The sequence below is a fragment of the Lissotriton helveticus genome, chromosome 6 (assembly GCF_964261635.1).
Source record: "Lissotriton helveticus chromosome 6, aLisHel1.1, whole genome shotgun sequence".
NCBI classification, from domain to species: Eukaryota; Metazoa; Chordata; class Amphibia; order Caudata; family Salamandridae; genus Lissotriton; species Lissotriton helveticus.
Genome location: NC_136067.1, coordinates 994,883,364 through 994,903,452, shown reverse-complemented (window position 1 = coordinate 994,903,452; position 20,089 = coordinate 994,883,364). Strand labels below are relative to the sequence as shown.

The 20,089-nt window shown below is 47.0% G+C and overlaps 1 protein-coding gene across 3 annotated transcripts in view; it reads right to left on the bottom strand.

Moving 5' to 3' along the window:
• The window catches only part of PDE10A (phosphodiesterase 10A), a 1,305,213-nt gene extending 1,286,744 nt beyond the window's left edge, over window positions 1–18,469 (bottom strand). For all 3 annotated transcript variants that reach the window (XM_078648625.1, XM_078648626.1, XM_078648627.1), the window contains exon 1: window positions 18,097–18,469. In XM_078648625.1, the coding sequence (XP_078504751.1) occupies window positions 18,097–18,469 (373 nt within the window). The remainder of the gene's footprint in view (window positions 1–18,096) is intronic.
• Between the last annotated feature and the right edge of the window lie 1,620 nt (window positions 18,470–20,089).

Sequence of the window (20,089 nt, the reverse complement as noted above, 5' to 3'; positions counted from 1 at the left end):
GGGAGGGAGTGCGACAGACAGACCGAGGGAGGGAGGGAGTGCGACAGACAGACCGAGGGAGGGAGGGAGTGCGACAGACAGACCGAGGGAGGGAGGGAGTGCGACAGACAGACCGAGGGAGGGAGGGAGTGCGACAGACAGACCGAGGGAGGGAGGGAGTGCGACAGACAGACCGAGGGCGACAGACAGACCGAGGGAGGGAGGGAGTGCGACAGACAGACCGAGGGCGACAGACAGACCGAGGGCGACAGACAGACCGAGGGCGACAGACAGACCGAGGGCGACAGACAGACCGAGGGCGACAGACAGACCGAGGGCGACAGACAGACCGAGGGCGACAGACAGACCGAGGGCGACAGACAGACCGAGGGCGACAGACAGACCGAGGGCGACAGACAGACCGAGGGCGACAGACAGACCGAGGGCGACAGACAGACCGAGGGCGACAGACAGACCGAGGGCGACAGACAGACCGAGGGCGACAGACAGACCGAGGGCGACAGACAGACCGAGGGCGACAGACCGACCGAGGGCGACAGACCGACCGAGGGCGACAGACCGACCGAGGGCGACAGACCGACCGAGGGCGACAGACAGACCGAGGGCGACAGACAGACCGAGGGCGACAGACAGACCGAGGGCGACAGACAGACCGAGGGCGACAGACAGACCGAGGGCGACAGACAGACCGAGGGCGACAGACAGACCGAGGGCGACAGACAGAGTGAGGGCGACAGATAGGCGTGTAATTATGTGACACTGAGTGGTATTTGGAGTGTATGTTGCGTTGAGTGCAGTGTAATTATGTAGCATAGAATTATGTGGCACTGAGTGGTATTGTGTGGAGTGTATGCTGTATTCAGTAGAGTGTAATTGTGTGTGAGGGTGCAGAGCGTGTGAGGGTGCAGAGCGTGCGAGGGTGCAGAGCGTGCGAGGGTGCAGAGCGTGCGAGGGTGCAGAGCGTGCGAGGGTGCAGAGGGTGTGAGGGCACAGTGTGTGTGGCCTAAAGTAGTGTGAGGGCGCAGTGTGTGTGGCCTAAAGTAGAGTGAGGGCACAGTGTGTGTGGCCTAAAGTAGTGTGAGGGCACAGTGTGTGTGGCCTAAAGTAGTGTGAGGGCACAGTGTGTGTGGCCTAAAGTAGTGTGAGGGCGCAGTGTGTGTGAGGGCGCAGTGTGTGTGAGGGCGCAGTGTGTGTGAGGGCGCAGTGTGTGTGAGGGCGCAGTGTGTGTGAGGGCGCAGTGTGTGTGAGGGCGCAGTGTGTGTGAGGGCGCGCAGTGTGTGTGAGGGCGCGCAGTGTGTGTGAGGGCGCGCAGTGTGTGTGAGGGCGCGCAGTGTGTGTGAGGGCGCGCAGTGTGTGTGAGGGCGCGCAGTGTGTGTGAGGGCGCGCAGTGTGTGTGAGGGCGCGCAGTGTGTGTGAGGGCGAGAAAGTGTGTGTGAGGGCGCGCAGTGTGTGTGAGGGGGCGCAGTGTGTGTGAGGGGGCGCAGTGTGTGTGAGGGGGCGCAGTGTGTGTGAGGGGGCGCAGTGTGTGTGAGGGGGCGCAGTGTGTGAAGGCGCAGTGGGTGGGGTTGTGTGTGTGTGTGGTGGGTTGTGTGGGGTCGTATGTGTGTGGGGTTGTGTGTGTGGTGGGTTGTGTGGGGGGTCGTATGTGTGGGGGGTTGTGTAGGGGTTGTGTGTGGGGGGTTGTGTGGGGGGGTTGTGTGGGGGGGTTGTGTGGGGGGGTTGTGTGGGGGGGTTGTGTGTGGGAGGGGGTGTGTGGGAGGGGGTGTGTGGGAGGGGGTGTGTGGGAGGGGGGGCGGGAGGGGGTATGTGGGAGGGGGTGTGTGGGAGGGGGTGTGTGGGAGGGGGTGTGTGGGAGGGGGTGTGTGGGAGGGGGTGTGTGGGAGGGGGTGTGTGGGAGGGGGTGTGTGGGAGGGGGTGTGTGGGAGGGGGTGTGGAGGGGGTGTGGAGGGGTGTGGGGGTGGGTGTGTGGGGGTGTGTGGGGGTGTGTGTGGGTGTGTGGGGGGTGTGGGGGGTGTGAGGGGTGTGGGGGTGGGTGGGGGTGGGGGTGGGTGTGTGGGGTTGTGTGTGTGGGGTTGTGTGTGTGGGGTTGTGTGTGTGGTGGGTTGTGTGGGGGGTCGTATGTGTGGGGGGTTGTGTAGGGGTTGTGTGTGGGGGGTTGTGTGGGGGGGTTGTGTGGGGGGGTTGTGTGGGGGGGTTGTGTGGGGGGGTTGTGTGTGGGAGGGGGTGTGTGGGAGGGGGTGTGTGGGAGGGGGTGTGTGGGAGGGGGGGCGGGAGGGGGTATGTGGGAGGGGGTGTGTGGGAGGGGGTGTGTGGGAGGGGGTGTGTGGGAGGGGGTGTGTGGGAGGGGGTGTGTGGGAGGGGGTGTGTGGGAGGGGGTGTGTGGGAGGGGGTGTGTGGGAGGGGGTGTGGAGGGGGTGTGGAGGGGTGTGGGGGTGGGTGTGTGGGGGTGTGTGGGGGTGTGTGTGGGTGTGTGGGGGTGTGTGGGGGGTGTGAGGGGTGTGGGGGTGGGTGGGGGTGGGGGTGGGTGTGTGGGGTTGTGTGTGTGGGGTTGTGTGTGTGGGGTTGTGTGTGTGGGGTTGTGTGTGTGGGGTTGTGTGTGTGTGGGGTTGTGTGTGTGGGGTTGTGTGTGTGGGGTTGTGTGTGTGGGGTTGTGTGTGTGGGGTTGTGTGTGTGGGGTTGTGGGTGGGTGTGGGGGTGGGTGTGGGGGTGGGTGGGTGTGTGGGGTGGGTGTGTGGGGTGGGTGTGTGGGGTGGGTGTGTGGGGTGGGTGTGTGGGGTGGGTGTAGGGGTTGTGTGTAGGGGTTGTGTGTGGGGGTTGTGTGTGGGGGGGGTTGTGTGGGGGGGTTGTGTGGGAGGGGGTGTGTGGGAGGGGGTGTGTGGGAGGGGGTGTGTGGGAGGGGGTGTGTGGGAGGGGGTGTGTGGGAGGGGGTGTCGGGGGGGGTGGGGGGGTGTGTGGGGGGGTGTGGGGGTGGGTGTGTGTAGGGTTGTGTGTGGGGTGGGGGTGGGTGTGGGGGTGGGGGTGTGTGTGGGTGTTAGTGGGTGTGTGTGGGTGTGTGTGGGTGTGGGTGTGTGTGGGGTGGGGGTGTGTGTGGGGTGGGGGTGTGTGTGGGGTGGGGTGTGTGTGGGGTGGGGGTGTGTGTGGGGTGGGGGTGTGTGTGGGGTGGGGGTGTGGGGGGTTGTGTGGGGTGGGGGTGTGGGGGGTGGGGTGGGGGGTGGGGGGTGGGGGGGTTGTGTGTGGGGGGGGTTGTGTGGGGGGTGTGTGTGTGTGTGTGGGGATGTGTGTGTGGGGATGTGTGTGTGGGGATGTGTGTGTGGGGATGTGTGTGTGGGGATGTGTGTGTGGGGATGTGTGTGTGGGGATGTGTGTGTGGGGATGTGTGTGTGGGGATGTGTGTGTGTGTGGGGATGTGTGTGTGTGTGTGGGGATGTGTGTGTGTGTGTGGGGATGTGTGTGTGTGTGTGGGGATGTGTGTGTGTGTGTGGGGATGTGTGTGTGTGTGTGGGATGTGTGTGTGTGGGGATGTGTGTGTGTGGGGATGTGTGTGTGGGGAGGTGTGTAACTTTGTGCTGCTTTCAGGAACTTTCCAACGCAAACCCAGTGAATCCCACACCGTCATTTTGTACAAACGGGTTTAGATATCTTTTGTAATGTCAATGTTTAGTAAATTTTCAATGAAACGGGCAACTCTGTACTACCAAGCGAAGACAGACAGCAAGCACCCTAACAGACAGTCCATCTTGAGGGATAGGCACGGGTCACAGAAGCGGGCATCTTAAGATCAGGCAAAACAGGTTTCAAGCCCAGACCTGGCTAAGCCAGTGGCTGTTAAGGAACAAGGGGGAGTAGTTTACCCAGTGCAGGCACTAGGGAGAGTAGTTTACCCAATACAGGGAAGAGACGGGAGTATAGACTGATGCAGCTAGTGATTGATATCAAGAATCAAGTGCGTGTTTGCAGCGTGATGACGATTGATTATAGAAAGTCAATGAACACCGAGACACCTCACAACTAAATAAATCCTTCACGCATTTACAACCTTGGAGTGCGGCATTACTTCTTTTTCGAGAGAACTTGTTTACAAATTCTGAGGGGTACAGCACCTGTCCACCTGCTCGGACACCGAATGTGGTACAGCCCCGAATAGCCAGTTTGAGCTTATTTATGTATCTATCTACACGAAGATTAAACACTGCATGAAGTTTGCCATTTTCCTTTCACATACCTCTATTAACACTGCATGCGTACTAGCAGTATCAAGTTCGTAGCAATGTGACCAGACCACGTGCCAGGACTTAAGCCGCTAATTAAACATAAATCATGCACCAATCACACACATCTCCAACCAAACGTACGCCGGTAATAGCATCTAGCGTAATTACTTATAAATACTGAATCCGAGTTAAGTGCTTAAAATGGGCTTGACTGGAATGGCAATGGAGACGAAGCACACAGCGTCAACTCGTCGATAATACAAGAGAGCAGGGGTCAGAGGAACACGCAAGCGAGACCGCCATTTTTAAAATGTGGGTAAAAAGCAACAGAGTTTCAGCGTTGCAAAAACAAGGCCATTCATCTCTCAACACCTCGTGGCCTCGCTGACGACCTTGTTTGCGACAATTACCCAACACAGGCTCCTCCAGTCCCACGCCTTGGCTTCTTACGTCCCCTGAACAAAGTTTTGCCTCGAGGCGGCACGTGCTGCCTCCCGCTCTCTCATTGTTATGGTTCCGTCCGCTGATATTTTCAGAGAGAGCACGTCACACACGGGGTTAGAATAAGAGACGCTTCCATAATGACATGTTTTATGGACAGCTGAGCCCTCTACGGCGCCACGGCTCGGTAATTCAGTAAAATATCTAATAATGCTGGTCTCGTGCTAGGACCTCGCCAGGCGCGCCGCCCAAAACACTGCGTAAAAAAAAGTCAGGAGACGTCAGAGAGGACCTTTCATCTTCACAAAAACCAATACGAAAGATCATAGAATCTCTCCTCCTAAAACATGCGTGCAGGGCATGCACCCAGGAACACGGGGACCAGGACAAATGGACACACGACTTCATGTTCACCATCTACACGATGCGCTCTAGTCAGTGGGTTCCATCAGTTCCTGGGACAACTGACAAAAAGCACAGACAGTTAAACAGAAAAAAAAGTGCATTTTTCTTCTTTCCACTCACATAAGGATTGGTCTACCTAGTCTGTCTACGTAGTTGACTCATTTTGCTAGAATTCGACCCGTGCAGTTGATTTGGGAAGGTGGTACCACACATGGTTGGTCCTTGAGAGAAATGGGTGCCCAGACAATGGCAGCAATGATGCTTCAAGTTCTCACTGCTTTATTGTGCCAGCAGAGCGCTCTGTCGACTGGTAGTACATTTCTCAAATGAGCTGCGAGACAGGCTGAATAACGACAGAGTGAAAGAACGGTGAGTAAGTGCCAGGGAGTTAAAGTGTATGTTTTACTACTGTGCACATAACTGCCTGGGTCTCCTCCAAGACTTGCCCCATTTCTTGTTCCTCATTATTCTATTTATATTAATGTAGCTCACAGGTGGAGAAAAAAACTCACCAAAACTTTCCCAAGGTAAAAAAAGTTTGGTCTGTGGTGTGACCGAGGGCTGCATTGATGTCAGCAAGGTGGCGGTGTCAGGGAGAGAGGGTGGTGGTGGTGAGGACTGTAAGGTGGGTGTTAGTGGAAGTGAAGCGTGCACATTTAGTGGGTGATTTGCATAATGTGAAACCAGAAAACTTGGGATCAATCCTGGCTTTCCCACTTTGTGTGATTTTAGGCAATTGTTTAATTTCACTTTAACTTCTTTTTCTTCATTATCGCATATGAGGGCCTTGAAATACGTGACTTAGTGACTACATGTCGTGCGCTGTACGAAACCTTCTCTTGTGTATGATTTAATAAACTGTAATGTTGTACTTATGTAATAGCCACCCAGTACACCCAAAGAGTGCACCTAACAAGTAACTTGCCTCTTAGCTCACTAATGCGATTGTTGTCAGTGTGGGTTGAAGGAAGCATGAATGTTTCTTAAATTCATGTTCGAAAAATATCATTTTTTTTAAAACACGTGTCAATGCACTGATATAATCTGATGTACTTAGGTGAGCTGCATGTTAATGAAATACACTTTTAGAATTTTGAAGAAGCTTTATCATATTTTCATAGGTTTGTTACAAGAAGTCTTTAAAAATTAAAGTGTTCCCAAAGTTGATTGGTGCAGCAAACCTTAGTTACATCATTTCTATAACTTTAACCTGAAAACAAATGTTTGTCTGTTTATTTAACATCTTCTCAATGTTAGGGCTTATTGAAGTAAACAGCAGCCCAATGCTGCTGCTGACCGGTGGGCCGCACCTAAAGGTCAGGGTATGCGACGTTTACGAAGCAACCATTACAACGCCGTTCCATTACGACCCGGTCATAACAACGAAAGTTGTTACAACAAATTGCGCTGGGGGGCGCTCAAGGATAGTAAATCATTTAATTTACTATCCCAACACCTTCCCTACTATCCACGGGGACTGGTGTTGGAATAGTAAATAAAAATTTTTTTATTTGCGCCCCCCCAACGCAAGTCGTTGTAACGACTTGCGTTGTAATGGAACGCGTTGTAAAAGTGTGCGTCGTAATGACGTACATCCAAAGGTCAGGAGGGCCACAGTTTGAGTGTCACTGGTTTACAGCATTCCTGGAAACGAATCCTGCAGTTTTCCCACTCCTGTCGTACTGCGTTTCAATTTCTCATCATGGGTGGTAACCAGATTACACATGCAATATGGTACATTTATATACAATGAAACCAGATATATTTTGTAAGAAAGTGAATTATTCTTTGGGATGGGAGGATCCACAGCTCGAGAAATTGTTCTGAGGAAGAAGCTACATTTATGACCGGCCTTTGGTTTTGACATTTATGACTGGCACTAGCTGTTCGGAGGTGGGGGTGACTTCTCCCTAACCAATGGGGTAAAGTTTCCCCTATGCAACCCAACCTACTTTCAGCAGTTCCTGTTTGTCCTACTGCAAGCAACGCCACCTTACTCCTAAAATCCAAGATGGAAAAACCTTTTCTCTCTTGTGCAGAGCCTCTGTGCCTGCCCAGAGATCTCACCAGGGAAACTAGTAGCTTCGCCCTTTTAGGTTGCTGAAAAGTGGTTATGTGGTAGCTTGCATCCCACAGGACTTAGAGCCAATATGGCTGAGGGAACAAAAGTTTACCTTCTCTAGGCCTCCCTTTATACTTTGTTGTCAAAGGGCAGGCCCTTTAAAGGTTAGTAAGGTTCATGAGCCCATCCTGACTGGTCTGCCAGTAAGAGAAAGAAAAACGCCTCATTACACACAGGCCACTGATTCTGCACTAGGAACAATTTTCATACCTCAATAAAGTCAAGCTGTGGTAGACCAACTATCACTAGGCTATGGTTAATTATATATAAAAAAAAGAGTAAGAGCTACAAGTCCTGAGGAAGGTGGTTGAAAAAGTCGGAATTCCACTGAAAATTATGTTGTCCAATATTGTCTGAATAGCCCAGCTAAAGATGCATCAATGGAAGGCTGAAGAAGATTGATCACTTTTGTTGTTGTTGAAGATTACTGTTCTTGTGGTTTAAGGAATTGTGCAAATGGAGGGTAGATAAGTGCGGCATATGAGTGAGAGATCGTTACTGGCAAGTGTGCGGTCAAATGCTTAATTGTTTTTTGTACTGTTCTGGTTCAATTTTAATCGTAGTATTGTCTGTGGAATCTATGTATAAGTCTTAATCATTATAATGATGAAAAAGTATTACAAAATGAAATATATGAGAAGAAAAAATGTCAAAAATGCAAAATAAAAAGTAAATGAACTTTCACTGTTAGTCTACATTGGATTAATTCCACTGATGAATGTAAATAGGTTAAATGTGAAGTGCTATTGATGGCTACTGCTAATAAGCCTACTTCGGGGGTCAGAAAGGAAAAGGGTGCCTTTCTAAAAGTTATTTTTCCTACATATTTGTGAAAAATTCAAAACTTTACTAAATATTGAAAATTGTCTTTGTATGACTTTGGTAGTAGTGCCCTGCTACAAGTTACTGCTCAAGTGTATAATCTACACTTTGACATTTTCTAAGATACAGCTACAGCCCTGTCAATGAAAATAGGGTTGGGGCCAGTCATAGGAGGAACATGCAACTTTTGTTTCGCACATATTCCTCTTTTAAATATCAGGCACCCTCTTGTGGACAACAAGGTGTACTTAAGGATGACTTCATGATTAAAAGCATGGTTTCCCACATGTAAAAAAGGCTACTTTAACAGCAGATTTTAGGCTGCTGCAGTCAGGCTACACATGGTACACCATAAGCCGTGTTTTTCAGGCCTACTCTGTGGATATTTAAATGGGTGCTGCAGTACACAGGTAGCATATAACTGCAAAACCCTGGGTGCATTTGCGACACCATATTCTAGGGTCTTGTATGCAAATTAATATGTCCGTTTTGGTAAGCCAATTCAACCAGGTTTAAAGTGGAAGCACAGGAACTGTTCAGTGCACATAGTTCTAGGTCCACCAAAAATAGGGACCAGAAAAAGGCAAATAATCTGTGGTGTGCCGCCTTTTCTGTATGATTTGATGCACATTTTTTCCATTGCCATTAATTATCCTGTCAATCTGGTCAGAATGCAGCATTCTTGATGTCCTTAACGTCATTTCCGGACTTAAACCGTCATCTCACACTAAAGACCCTCTCCCTTCCAACCTTGTCCTAGATCTAAAACATATCATTGCCCCCTATTGGACTTCTATCATCAACTCCTCCTTTAACTCGGGTTGTGTCCCTGCTTCCCTCCAATTGGGACAAATCACTCCCATCCTCAAAAATCCTGCTGGTGACCCTAATGACCTAAATAACCTTTGTCCTATCTCTAACCTTCCCCTTCTCTCAAAAACCCTTGAAAAATGCACCCTGCTCCAACTAGATAGACACATTGGTTCATGCAATCTTTTAGACTCTTTCCAATCAGGCTTCAGAAAGGGCTGTAGTACAGAAATGGCAAAGCTAAACATAATTGATGACATCCATCACGCCCTCGACAAAGGCGAATCCTCCCTTCTCATTCTCCTTGAGCTCTCCGCTGCTTTCGACACTGTCAACCACTCTACTCTACTTAACACACTAAAAGATCGCTTTGGCCTCAACGGTTCAGTCCTTAAATGGTTCACCTCCTTTTTCCAACACAGAACACAGCAAATTAAAATCTGTGACTGCCTTTCCAAACCTCTTCCCGTCTCCCTAGGGGTCCTTCAGGGCTCTATCCTCTCCCCCTCTCTTTTTAATCTCTTCATGGAACCACTCACCCTTAAACAAGCGGGAATCAATTACCACCTATATGCCGATGACACTTAACTTTTTCTATAAGATTCAATCCCGCTCAGATGTTCTGCACCTCAATGATGCCTTGAGTAAGATTCAATCCTGGTTCCACTACAACCACCTCAAACTCAACCCAAAAAAGACCAAAATCATTCTTTTCTCCCCTAAGAACAATTTGATCCCCATCCTATCCTGGATCTCGGACCTTACCGCACTCAACTGCTCTCTCACTAAATCAAACTCAGTTAAATCCCTCAGTTTTAACAATGATCAAAACCTTACTCTTATCCCCCACATAAAAAATTCTGCCAAAAGCACTATCTTCACACTCCATCACCTCAAGGAAATAAAACCCTTCATTCCTGCGGACAACTTTAAATTAGTAGTCCAATCGCTGGTCTTGTCGAAAATAGACTATGGTAACGCCATCCTCGCTGGAACCCCTAAAACCTACCTAGCCCCAATCAAATCTGTTCTGAACCTGGCTGCTAGGTTCATTACCAACCTCAAACGGTTCGTTCACATCTCCCCTACCCGTAAAGCCCTCAATTGGCTGCCCGTTGAAGGTAGAGCTTCCAACAAGACAGTTAGCATTACGCACAAAGCCCTGCATCAACGCTCCCGCAGTACCTCTCTGATAAACTTCACAAAGCTGGCTGCTCTATAGATCATTGAGGAGTTCCAACACCCTCGCTCTTGTCCCTCCTCTGTTAAACAAGAAAATCACACTATCTCGCTCCTTTTCCGGGAACGCGGCTAACATCTGGAACTCTCTCCCTAAAGATCTTCATTGCAACCCCTCTAACGTCAGCTTAAAGAAAAAGACCTCACGCTTCTCCTGCTCAACAAATACTGGGGTCCTTAATCCCTTCCCTGAACACTCACCCCACCCTGACCTCCTACCCCTCTCTTATCTTCCGTCGCCCACATACTCCTCCCATTAGCCTCTCCCATAGGACCTGCTACTTCCCACTTGGTATTGCCTTAACTCCCCAACCCCCCACCCCCCAGCCTCGTCCCATTCCCATACCCTTCCACCCTCTTCTCCATCCTTTCCCTCCCATGCTAGGCTAATCTCTCAGGACTTGCTGTAGCCCATTGCAATACATGCTATTTGATTGTGTAAATCTGGAGTTGCTTTTAGTGTTTCGGATGGGTTTTGAGTACTACCTCATTGTAATCCATTTTACATTACAATTAATTATCCATGTATTACGGTATGAATTTGCCTTAACCTACCCTCCTCCCTAGTCTCTCCCCATTCCTTTACCCTACCTCTCTCGTTTCCATCATTTCCCTCTCTCACCAGCCTAATCTCTCAGGATTGGCGGTAGCCCACTGCAACTTTTGTATTTTGATTGCGTAATATTTATGCTGCTTTCTACAGTTGGTTTTTTAATACTACCTCATTGTAATATTTTGCTTTATTGCAATTAATAACCATATAAAGCGCGCTAATACCCTCGGGTCCAGCCAGCACTATATAAAACCTTTTACATAAAATAAAAATAAATAAATAAATAAAGGGCAGTAGCAGCCTCAAACCTTCACTTTAGTTCGAGTACAGCATGAGATCAGAGGCATTACAGATTGAAAGACAGTCTGCCTCTTCGTCGTGTCAAGGGTTTAGGCATTAGACATGCACCCAGGCCTGTAGCCAAATAGTACCTGGATCAGCAGAACATTCTTTCACAGTTAACTCAAGAAATCATTTCAACTTGAAAAGAACAGCCAAGCAACACTTTGCTTCCAACACAAGGATAGTGAGGGACTCCCTAGCTTCCAAATAAGGCAGTATGGAAAAATCAAGAGGGTAATTCTTGGACCACAACTAGCCCCCTTTGACTCATCCAAGATCACCCCACACCACCCAAGCAACAACAGGAGTTTTGTGGTAAAGAAGATAGCATACCACTTAACACCACTTCTAGGACTACAACACCACCAATTAGTCCGGGACATAGGCAAGCAAATAAATAACAGCTCACAGACACACACTAGTCGCAAAGGCATTGTGGAGTGCCTAAAGTAGTTCTCCTATAGGACTCTTATGTACTCCTAAGTGCCTTTAAACTTGGCCCTAAAATTGTAGTAAAATGGGAACACTGAATATTCATATACAGTTAGCACAAGCAGGAAGTGCTTTGTCCTGTTTGCTTTGCACTTTTTCTATTAGATAGTTCAACATTTTAGGGTCGAATGCATGGATGTAAGCGTGTGAAACAGTACCAAGTAAGTGTCACCATCCATACTCAAATGCTTTTGTTGTATAGTACTGCTCCGGTTGAGGAGCCTTTTTATTAACTCTTTCTTCCTTGGTCTGCCAAAAGAGAAACACAAAGACAGAGACTGCCTTTCAGGAGTTACTGGGTAACGTAGGCCTGTACGGTAGTGATAAAACAGCACCTGCAGCACTTGTGCTATCTTTGGTACCAAAACTATTTAGGAGCAGAGCTGAAGCCTGGCTTGTTTCCATTTTGCCCAAAGTTTTACCACCAGCTGTTTGCTCTACTATCTGCTTGCTTAAAAAGTCAAACAAAAGGATAACCGGAGCCAACGAGGTAACAAATCAGTTTGCAGAAGTTGCTGTGCATTTTCTTTTCACAAGTGTAAATGTAGAGCCAGTGTTGGTTGCAACAGGGTGTTTTAGCTCCATAATTTGCCATGAGATCTAAGCTTTGCCATTATTCCCCTGCATTTGCAGTAGTTTTGCCCCATGCTCTTTGCCCTCACTGCCTGAAACCATCAAGTCATGCTCTGGTATTCCCCTTCCTGAGATATTCTTTCAACTTAAGATTTTCTCATAAACTTACATACTTTTTTGTCGACGGTACTTGATTTGGGGTAAATGTATCAACTTTCTACACACTTGAGAAACATTATGCTCAGCTTATGTTGTTTATTTAGGAGGGGTCAGTGTGATGGTCCAATGTGATCGCTCTGTCCCAGCAGATTTTTTTGTTTGCCTTGATGCAGGCCTGAGAGCACCAAACCCCTACATCCTTGCATGGTTTAGCGTGCTAAGAGATGGGTAAAAAAAAAAACAACTCCAGTAAATATTGAGGAAACACAAGAACGCAGCACTGTCTAAATACTTGGATGTTCTAAACAAGCTTACGGATAGGGAAGATGGGGTTGTTCCAAGCAGCCCCACAGGGTGCAAAGAGAGCAAGCAGTCCTTAACAATGCACATCAGGTACCACTGTGCCAAAATACCATGGAATGTTTCAAAGGAATATGTAATAGGGGTAAGCCAGGTTAACTGTAGCATCGTAATCGAAATAAGATTCAAAGGTGAAAACAGATTTAAGGAGTTACTCATACCAATGTGGAAAGACAGGATACGTGATCTGTTCAGTAGTAGTCTTTTGGACCACGTATGACTAAGGAACTCTGAAAACACGAATGTAATAGATACCGGAGGTCGAAAAACTTGGAAATACAAGAAGGTGGGAGATGTAGTCATGGTGAATTATGGGAGATAAGTTAGTAAAATGTGCTGTATTGGGAATCTTAAAGGGATCTAACCTTTCTAAAGATGAAGTTCTGAAATGTTTGCATGTCAAACTACTCCCAGACTGTACATTTTAAAAAGAAAATTATTTAACGCCAATAAATGTGCAAGCCAATACTAAGTGAAAGCAAACTTAAGATACAGTTTCTTTCTCGGACTGTGCTATACATAGCAAAGCCAGATACAGCACAACAACACACAATGAGTGCAAATTAGAATTTTCTCCAACCAGATATTAAAAGGGAATTGATAACATATACAGAACATGAGTAAGAGAAAAACAAAACTAAAATATGGTTGGATTCAAGGCAGGGATGGTACCCACTACAAAAAAATACACATTGCCCAACCCACCCTATAAAACACATCTATCCACCAAACCATTACTTATCTTGAGAAAGCACCCTCGATTTGAAAATAATTCCATTCTGGCTACAAATAATAGTCCACAAAGCAGTCCAATCACCACAAAAAATATGTACTGAAGTCAAATATAAGATTAGCTAGTGAAAAAGTAGTATTGCCCTAATGTACTGGGAGAAAAATGGGCTATCAAGCCAAGAACTAGCCGCAGTTATGGCTGAGGTCATGCAAAACACAAATGCAAAGTCCAAAATGAAATGTTTGACTAGGGGAACAAATTGAAATAATGGAAGATGAAGGGCTGAACCAATAACCCCACCTCCAATAGATTAATGGTAGTTTGTAAAACAGTGCCCATAACATGAGCTTTGGGAATAAAGGCAAGGTCAGCCAGCATTTTAAGACAACAACAAAACAAAATGTCTGAAAATGCTAGCCATATCTGATAGCATTGCCAAACATAATAATATTGCATGTGCAAAGTTCCTTGCTTGGCAATTTGATGCCAATATATTTCTCTCTATGCACATTTCAATCTATTATAAAATAACTATCCACCGTATGCACTTTCACTCCTTAAATTTTCAAGACATCTTTCCTCACTGATATTCTCGAGATATGTAGCACCAAGAGAGTAAGTTAAAACAATTGATCAACCTAAAGCCTGTCTCACCGCCAACTATATTCACAAGACAGGCAGTCCTAACGTTTTAAATGCAGTAAAGTATCAACAGTATATAAGGATTTATGCTTAAAACATGATAATGATACCATCTACATCCAAGAACCAGTGGGCAGTAAAACTGTCCTCTCACTTCCACCACTAGGTATAAACTGCAACTGTGTCAAATAAAATATGCATTAACATCACTACCCATGGGTGAATGTGAGGGAGCCAAGTTTCATAAAGGTTGGAGGGAAGAATTGATCCCCCACACTAGGGGTGTCTAATGTTGGCCTGAAAGGACTTGATCCAGACAAAAATGTTCACAACAACCCAAATTTACACACATTGACACTAACCAGGAGTAATACGCATAGTCAATGATTCGCTTGAAATTTGGCACTGGTTTCAACCCTGCAAGACCAATATTGGACACCCAGTCCCACACCTATTTGGATGAGCAGCATGAATAAGAAAATATTTCTCTACTGATCACTTGGTATGAAGTTTGCAGCACAAAACACCCACGCTCCAAATACGACAGGACCTTGATGTGGAAAGTGACATCTGGCAAAGTATACGGAGGCTTTTTTTTCTTCTTCTTTTTAATAACACCACATGCATTCTGGGCAGGATCACAGGTTACTCCAATATGAAATCAAATGTCATTGCGTAGCATTTCACAATCGGGATTACAGCAAATTGCCCAACTAACAGACTTGGAGCTTTGTTGCTTTTTATCTCACCAGCAGACTCTTTTGAACTGCTAAGATAAAGTATGAACAGAAGGCTCAAAGATCAGTCCTTGAATCTTCTCGCTATCTTAAACGGGAGTGACTATTTTTCTAGAGCCACACATGTATTGCCAAGAGTGCAAAGATTAGCAATGTGACCATATCTAATGGAACGAGCAACTGAGAGCTCAATTCTCTCTGTCATTTGTGTACAAAGTAATTCATTTTGAAGACACTTGGTCCGTAACAAGACAGCACGTGGGAACTTTGAGGCAAAGTGGTTAGGTACTGGCATAGTTGGGCAACATAATTTGTGGAGGTTTGAGACACCACAGTGACCAGATATGACATATATAAATATTGTTATATACTGAGTAATGAATGGGCAGTCCAGGGTCTAGGAGAGGTAGAGGGTGATAGCCAGTGCAGTTCAGCCTCAGGGATTAAGTGGTGGGCCTTGAACATAGACTTGAATGGAGGAAGCTGGACCAGCTCCAAATTCATGAGGGAACATTCCAAAATATGACGGTGTGGTGGGTAGACTGATGTACAAAAAGGCCAGTGTCGTTTTTTCCTGTTTTACCTGTACCATTTTGCCACACTTCCCTTTTTATTTCTTACTTGATTTTATACTAAACAGTTTTACAATTTTATTTTGTGTAAAATAAACATTTTTGTTGAAACACTAGAGCAGCCTAGAGATGCTCTATGGCCTTACAACGAGGCGGTAGAGTCTCTGAGGGCATACCTAGAAACTGAACCTTATTTGGAGGGTGTTGACCTCCTTGGACTCCTCTTCACCCTCCCAACAACATGCCTACCAGAGATTTCAATGGGCTCTCTCACCTTGAAAACGCCCCCATTCCCATCCTAGGACAGTCAGGTGGGCGAGAGGGGGGCTGCCATTTGAAATCTCCACAGTGCTCTCAGAATCTCTCAGGACAGAGAGCATGCGGACGGTGCACCTGGCATTAGGGCAGCCAGGGAGATCTAATGAACAATAAACGCTGGCGGTGTGAGGACAAACTTCAGTCTACGTGTAAGCCTACAAACAAATGGAAGTGTTTTGGAAGATACATCAATATTTCACATAACAAAAGAATTACGGTTTCCCATGGAGGTTTGGGCAGCATTAGCACCCCTAGCTATCATATTCAGATAGAGAAGTGGGTTGATCACTTTTCTGCACTTTATGCCAAAGATAATACTACTGCTATTATACCCAGGCGCATAGCACTAAACACTCTTCTCTATGACACATCTACAGATGTTGAAGTAGCTTACAGTCTTGAAGACACATGCATGGCTGTTAAACGATTAAAATCAGCAAAAGCTCCTGGCTCTGATCATATTCCTGGTGACCTCTTCAAATCAGAGCCCCTAATCTGGGCACCACACATTAATATTATATCAAATGTCGGTCGTCACTGCAGGTGGAGAAATTCCCAGCTCTTGGAGCGGGCCAGAGATTATTGCAGTGTGTAAGAAAGGAGACGCTTCTAGTCCAGTGAACTACAGGCCCATTAGTCTAATTGACAACTTGCACACAAAAAAAAAAATCAAAACAAGTATTGGACAGGCAGGAATGGATCCAAGCTGCATTCTTTCACCTCTCCAGGCAGGTTTCCGTGCATAAACAAGTACTTGTGACCAAGTCTTTAGGTTCTCACTCTATGGGGATATGCCGACATTAAAGCATTGGTAGTAGGGGAGAATAATTTTGCAAGGTCTCTTGTTTCGGTTACCAACAGTACCCCACTATCCCACCCATTTTTCGATGCAGGCATCAAAAGAACTGCATATATTGCCTCAATAAAGTGTCTGGTGCACTGGTTACGAATATGGTCCACAAGGGCGCTACTCTAGTATCGGGAGGCTCTGAAGGAGTTGTTGAGGATGAATAATGGCAAAAAGATTCCCTGGCTGAAACACGTGGCATCATGGTTTAGGTTATTTGGCCTGCCCCATTTATGGGATCACCCGGAGGAGATAAGCAAGGCAGTGATACCTATTGTGAAAGTTAAATATACTGGGAATTTGTGTATGACCAATATACCTTGAGCACAAATGCAGGATGTTCGACTAGTCAATATCTGAGTTTTAAGTCTTGTCCTAAATTGTAATTAATTATTTCAATATATGATTTCATTGCCATTTCAAAGAGTCTGTACCTGAGATTTCGTGTGGGCTACTTGCCTCTAAGGACCTTTGGTGATTGTAATGGAGAGCACGCATCAGGTAAGAGCCCAGCATGTGGCTTAGTGCCTGAAACAAAAGAACATGTTCTTTTCTTCTGCACCACATAATAATTTCCTCGCAAGTGCTGAATACACACAATCTCTTTCCATTTTAAAATTAGGCGTTTTTTGATTGCATATAGAACTCTAAAAACAGATACCTCTGACCCGATTGTCTTTGCAGTGAGACGTGTTCTGCTGAACGTTTGGTTCAATCGCTCAAAGATGATGTCTTAAGACTTCTATGACACGCATGCCTTTGTATAATTCATATGGGATTGTGACCTGGTCATATTGTTTTATATAGATTTTATCTGCTGGATATTCCTTTTATAATATTTAATGTTAACTCATATGTCCTTTCACTCTTGTATTTTAAATAATGATGTCTATAACTTATGGAGTTTGTTTTACATTTATAACTACCTAGTGATTATAGTTTTGTGAAGTTATGATCTAGTATGGTCTAAATAGATATGTTTATTTTATCTAAAGTCAAATATAATCTTGTATTATTTGAAGTGTTCTTAAAACCGAATAAAGTTTCTATTGATTGAAAAGAAATCGTGGTATCCGTCTTACCGAAGCTAACATCGAGCGTTTCAATACACTACAACTAGATACAAAGTACTTTTTTCCTCCAAGTGCTCTTTGGAGAAACAATATTGCATCCTGTCGCCTCCCTTATTCGGAGGTTGCACTTCAGGAAACACGTTATCTGCATTCACTTATGTCCGAGGGAAGGAGTTTGGGAGGTAGACCTGACCATACAGTACTTTATGCACTGACAGCTGTCACTTATTCCAAACCCCCTGCAAAGTTGTAAACTAATATTAACGTCCAGGGCGTGCGGTACTCGGCATGTCCTCGAGAAACACACACTCAGGCGAACTCTGATCACGAGTTCTAGCGGAGAGTGTAAAGGCCAGTGTGGAAACGGACTACACGCTTACTAACAGCGGGAGGAAGTCATAGTATGTGGCGAGTCGAGATCCGGACAGTATAGAGCTTGAGGCACTGGAGCGCACAACAAGACTTATTATGGTGAAAGGGGGAGGCAGAGAGAATAACTGAACTGCGATAAAGATTTTGGAGACGCTCTCGCCCGCGGAAAGTCACTCTTGCTCCGTAGAGTAAGCCTGCACCGTAAGTGCCCAACACGTGCGTGCTGGCAGGAGTACAGCCCTTCAAACCTCGCACACACAGCCTGACACTTACTTGTGCTCACGAAGCAGTCGGTGATCCTCCTGAAGCAGCCGGCGGTCGGGGAGGCTCCATCCTCCATGGCGGGGAGGGGGGCCCGGCGCGGACGCGGGAGGAGGCTGGCGGCCAGCAGCAGCGCCCTGTGCGGGGCGGCGGAGCGCAGGAGGTTGGAGGACCAGGGGTGGCTGCACCCTGCGCGGGGCAGCGGCCAGTGCGGGGGGCGCTGCGCGGCGCTGCCGGTGCTACCCTCGGCGGCGGAGGGTGTGCGCTGCTGCGGCTGCAGCGCGGCGCTGCTTCCTGCCTCGGCCTGCCGGGGGGCGGAGGGGCGGGCCGAGGGCGCCGCCGCGGCTGCTGATGGGCGCGCTGCTCTTCGCGCCCCCTCGGACATGCCCCTCTCCTCCAGATGGCGGGCGGCGCCGGGGGCTGGCCCTGGTCCTCCTCTCGCTCTCCTTCACTCCCGTTGGAAGGCAGGAAACTGCGCGGCGGCCTCGGAAGAAAGAGGGAGGCACCGGGGAGGAGGAGGAGGGGAAACAAGAAGCCGGTGTCTGCCTCCCACGGGGGCCGCTGCCAAGCACAACATCCCGCGTCCCACCAGCCGCTCGCCCCTCTGCTTTCTGTCCCTTTTCTTCTTCACTTCTTCTAATTTCGTGTTTTTTCCACACTTTACTTCTAATCATTTAGTTGGTTTCGTTCCTTACATCTTCTGAGCTCTTTTTTTTTATTACCTCCTCGTCTCATTTCCCTTTTCTTCTCATTTGTTTCTCAGGCTTCGCCTGTCATTTCCTAAATGTTTCGCTTTTCTGCATTTTTTTTATCCACCCCCCCCTTTTGCTCATTCTCTCTAGTTAAACCATCCCGTCTATGTCAAACTTCTTTTCATTATATATTTGCCATTGTTATGTCTCTTACTTTCTGTTCCTCCTTTTTTATCATTTTCTTCTAATACTAATACCCCTCCCCTCACAAGTTCCTTTGTATTTCTACACTCTTTCATTTCTACTCCCTTTAACCCCTTTTGATTTTCCATAATGTTTACAGCGTATCGTTTTCTCTTTTAATATTTCTCAACGAACTTTCTGTATTTCTTACACGCCTGTCTCCCCTTTCATTATGTTAAATATTACATGTCCGTGTTTACTTATACCCTACGTTACCTGTTTTTTTTGTTTTCAACACATTTCTTCCAGACTTTCCCTTTCTGTTCTCCTTATTCATTTAGCGATTTTACCCGAGTTTTCTGTTAGCCATGTTACTCTCATTATCCTTTTAATATGTATATTTGTATTAACCTCCTTTTCTATTATCCATCCGCTGTTTTACTTTTTCTTCTATTGTTATTGTCTCCCGTTCGCATTTTCTTCGGATCCTCCTATCTTTCAGCATCTCACCTTTTTCTTACGTTCTTTTACCCCATCCCCTTTTCAAGTATACCGTTTTTAGGAACTGGAATTAAAAAAAAAAAACAACGATATAAGGGGAACATACAGCAGTTTCCTCTGCTCTGTCGTTGTGTCCTAACACCCCACTCACTTGTGCCTGCATTTAAAATCAATCATCTCGCTGAGGTAGAAGAGACCCCTTTCACACCTGCTCTGTCCTTAAAAGATCACACCCGTTTTATGTCCCAGTCTCCTTTTTACTCACTATAACAGGATGGGGCACCAGCTCAATGATTGCTTCTTAATAAGCCCCCAAGCGCGCTAAAAATGCCACATTCTCAGTTCTCGTGTGAAAGGACCGAATCCTAGGGCTCTTGGCCAGCATCTGTGTTTGACGAGTTACTGCTCCTTCCTCGTACCCGAATCCCCATTCCTTCCCTTTGAAGCCCAGCAGCGAGTGTTGTTGCCATCAGTCCCTAGTGCAGCAGGTGCAGTAGCACCGACACCACGTGGTTAACGACGCCCGCTGCAGCCCCGTCCTTACTACATTTTAGTACCCACATGGTGGGCAAGTGGTACCCTTTTCTTTGGTTGCATTGGACAGCATGGTACTTAAGTTGTGCTGGTGT